Genomic DNA, 3,981 nt, shown 5'->3' on the forward strand with positions numbered 1-3,981 from the left:
CGCACTTTTGCCATCCGTATGTTGGCCAAAACTTCACGTCGTCATGTGTTCCAGTGCGGAAAGCGGGATATGCTCTCGAAATACCTGTGTCTCATAGTCCCGCACCCGATCGTTTCACACCCCGACACTAAAGCATCCCAACGATCCCCGACGGTGTTTTCTAGAAAATCCAATGTCAGACGAAAACAATTTGTGTAATACAAAGGTCGACGTATTTTTGCGATCAAGCCTTATTGTAGAAGCGACTTTTCTGCAAATCTCGGTCATTTGCTATAGTAGCCCTACGCAAGACAGTGACCACGGAAATATACAAACTCCACAGGAGATCGCGTGAGGCGCGAAGAAATTTTTCGTTGCAAGAACTGCAATAAATATTACATACCTACATGTATTATATATTACCCGAGTAGGATGGGTGATTGCCGGGTTGGTCATTCATTGTCCGTTTCTCCATGGCTAATTTAACTGCCTTATTTTTGATGTTATCTTCAATGATTCTTCAACTATTGCTTGAATGGTTTGATATATCAGGCTTTTATTGGTATCATTTGCAGTTGATGAAACATTCGAAAAAAGTAGGGTAAACAACGTTTCTAAGCTGGTGGTATTTTGGGTAGACTCTACAAGATGGTATAGGGATTCTCAGAGATCAACTCAGCTCTCTCATAACATAACCTTACCAGCAGTAGGCCTACCCCCTTGATGCTTTTCAACGAATGTATGCTCCATTCAAATCAATTTATTCGTTGTAGCCTACACAGTACAATTATGTAGTATCAAGGCATTCAAACTCCTTGATAATGCAATATAAGATTCCAGCTGAATAAGGAGAAAAACACAGGGGCCTACTCTATGAGTTTCGCCTTCATGGAGTATTATAAATCCCCCAATAATGAAATATTAGCAGCAATCGGGTTACTAAAGCCATGTATTTACATTCAACAAACGATGACGCAGAGCAACAAGGGAAGAACGCTGGTCCTCGGTATGTTCCACAAGCAGCCATCTGATCTCAGTTCTTTTGGAAGGAAAATTAAAATGGTTTGTGAAATCCGTATGGGCAGAAGAAATGACATCAAAAGTTTTGCAGGAGTGCTAGTTCAAGATTACGACATCCTGCTCCGATAAACCTGCTCTCCCGTGGGTGATGTACAACGTGGAACGATTCTACTTGAGCACATCCAGTCGAGATCGAGCAATAAAGATAATAATGGCTGGGAATTTCATGAACCAGTTTAAATTAAAAATAACTTCTGATGAATTAGGGATATAATTCTGAGCCTGATTAAAATTGCATAAGATATCCGCGTTGCGCAATGTGGTGAGTAGGGTAATTATTGGTTCGTCACCAAACGCCGATAACAGTCATTCTTATGCAGATGGATTCAACATTTTGCCAGTGAACAATACCACTTCTGTTGGTTTGTGATACAGAAAGAATAGGAAAGGCTTGTTGCATATGAATTCAGGTGGAGGAGGAGGAGGGGGAAATGACCTGCTGAGCACACTAATCCCTGTGGCCGCCGCCGCTTCTGTTCCTTCCTCATCGACTGCTATGAAGGCCTTGTGAGCAATAACATCGACGCACAGATTCTCGGAGTCTGAAAAAAGATTTTTTGGTTGGACGTTGGGATGGTAACAATAGAGAGGGAGACTTTATTTTTATCCAGCGTAGAAAAGTTCGAAATTGTGTCTTATGAGACCACAATGCTCGCAATACATAACTCGATGCAATATTGTGTGTTGAAAATCCGGAAGTCCCGAATTAATATTATGCAGGGAACTCTAGCTAGACTAAGCCTGGACAATCCTGATTTTGTTTATGAGACAGGCTAATTTAGCTAAAATATTTTTAATCATCACTTGTACGAGCCCAATGCCTCCATATATGGCTCGCTCTGGTATAATATTGCTGAAAAATTGATTCCGTGCATCACATTGCTGCGGTAATTATAATAAGGGTTGCGTAACGCCTTGACGCAATCTTGACTAAGAGGTTAACATAAATAAAAAGCATACCAGAGATGCCGTGAAAGTTAGCCGCAGAAGTCAGCATACCACCTGCCCCCATTTTGTGGAATGAGTTGCACAAATCCCTCTCGAATTCCAACTTGAATTTTGGCACGCCCACTATCACTTCCCTCCATAACAATGACTTGTAAAGCGCTGTGAACTTTGCAGCATCCAATGACTTTTCGATCTCTTCCAAATTTCCCGTCGGAAGGATTATCACCATTGAAATCGGCGAGTTCTGATAATACATTTCCAACATCATCATGTTTTTCCCGGCATCAACAGCGAAAGGGTACCTCGCCTTTTTCCGCATCATATCAACCTTGACAATCTTATTTTCATGGGTATGAAAATCCTGTAAAACGGTTCTTGCCTTATCGAACTGAGATTTCCATTTTCCTTTGAAGTAAACGGCATTGGCCAACACGAGGCGCGTGTCATCGGCGATGGAATTCGGAGGCATCAGTTCCTGTATCTTTTCCTGTGTCTTCTCAGTCACCCATCTGTTGATATTCTGTCGTGATTTTTCTGGCTTATATCTGAAGTCTTCCAAGGCGCAGCTAGCTTTGTAAATTTTGGCGAGCTCATTTTTGAATGTATCGTTAACAGGGAATGATTTCTCCAAAAATAATTTATTGGCAATTTTAAGACTCTCGGCAACTGCATCGCCAGCCAAGGCATCTTGTATAGACGAAGCTTTTTGATGGAACTCTGCGCTGCCATTTACGGAGAGTGCTTTTTCCAGCTCAAGCTTGGTGTCACCGTCAGCTCCGAGAAGAAGCATAGATATGGCCGATGATACGCTGTAGGGCGAACACAAGATGTTGCTTCCTGGCTCTTCGCTCGCGAGGCGCTTGAAGAGATTGAATGCAAATATGTTGAGTGACATATCGCTGGTGTTACTTATCGTGCTGTAATCAAACAAAGCATTTTGATTGATGGTGCTCTTGAACTAGCGGGATTGTACGGCCGAGGTAGACAATTTTTCGACACTTAGAAAATTTTCCAATCGACTTCACCGGATAACATTATATGGATTACGTTAAAAATTTGACACTTCAATATGTAAACCATTTTAAGTGCTCCCAATGACCAGTGATTACAGTCGGTCCACGCGCATTGCGTTTCGGTGACTCTGGTTAGCATTGGTGGATACTTACTGCATGGTTACTAACAGCCCGTTCAATAATGATGAGAGCGGAGTCGCGTATTTTTTATACAATAACCGGAACGAGAGCGTACTCCAACACACCACACCAGAAATCATGTGCCTCAATCGGGGAAACGAGTAGTACAGTTGGTTAGACGCTACTGTCACGGCAGCGTGGGTTCAAATCCCGGTTCTGACCAACTTCTAGGCGTTTGAGGTTTCTTTGCGCTCCTCATCACCGACCTTACTACTACTACGCTAGTGCCCAAACTGAAAGTGAGCCGTGATACAAGTCGGCAGCAGAGACCACGATGGGGACGCATCGGAGTGGGAGGGACTGGCGATTGACTAGGAGTAAGAATGAATGTCGTCCCCAAAGATTACGAAGTCAAAGATGAAATGGACATTACAAAAAATTCGTGTCGTGGCGCACATAGCTCGAAAAAAGCAATAAGTGCCACTGTGTTGTGACGACAACGACAATAACGAGCCTAAAACGCTGCTGTACAATGTACAGTGTACACCGATTATGCTTGTCTCTTGCAGGTTACATTATTATCAATGTGTAGGGATAAACAGGCACAGCCCCGACCTGCAGGGACATAGCTAGCTATCCACAGGCCCCGATCCCCAGCGATGTACAGCATCGACCGAGTGTCATTGGATAACACTGGGCAACAATTTTGAACAAAAAATTTGTTGACTTTGATTTTGCACTTGATTTAGGCTAATTTTGGCGTGCTGATTCCAAAAATGACACTGTTTTTTTTCTATCATATCAAGCTTTTGCTCTACGACATATGCCTAAAATATGCAAA

The 3,981-nt window shown here is 42.7% G+C and overlaps 1 protein-coding gene across 1 annotated transcript; it reads right to left on the bottom strand.

Moving 5' to 3' along the window:
- Nucleotides 1-721: 721 nt before the first annotated feature.
- LOC145459170 (leukocyte elastase inhibitor-like) lies at nucleotides 722-3,070 on the bottom strand. The gene is made up of 2 exons (XM_080337804.1): nucleotides 2,020-3,070; nucleotides 722-1,601 (listed from the first exon to the last, which is right to left on the bottom strand). Exons 1-2 carry the CDS (start codon nucleotides 2,900-2,902, stop codon nucleotides 1,372-1,374), a joined length of 1,113 nt encoding a protein of 370 aa, XP_080193930.1. The 5' UTR covers nucleotides 2,903-3,070; the 3' UTR covers nucleotides 722-1,371.
- Nucleotides 3,071-3,981: the final 911 nt, after the last annotated feature.

Source organism: Botryllus schlosseri, chromosome 16, assembly GCF_051294905.1.
Source record: "Botryllus schlosseri isolate E-star chromosome 16, Bs_hap1, whole genome shotgun sequence".
NCBI classification, from domain to species: domain Eukaryota; kingdom Metazoa; phylum Chordata; class Ascidiacea; order Stolidobranchia; family Styelidae; genus Botryllus; species Botryllus schlosseri.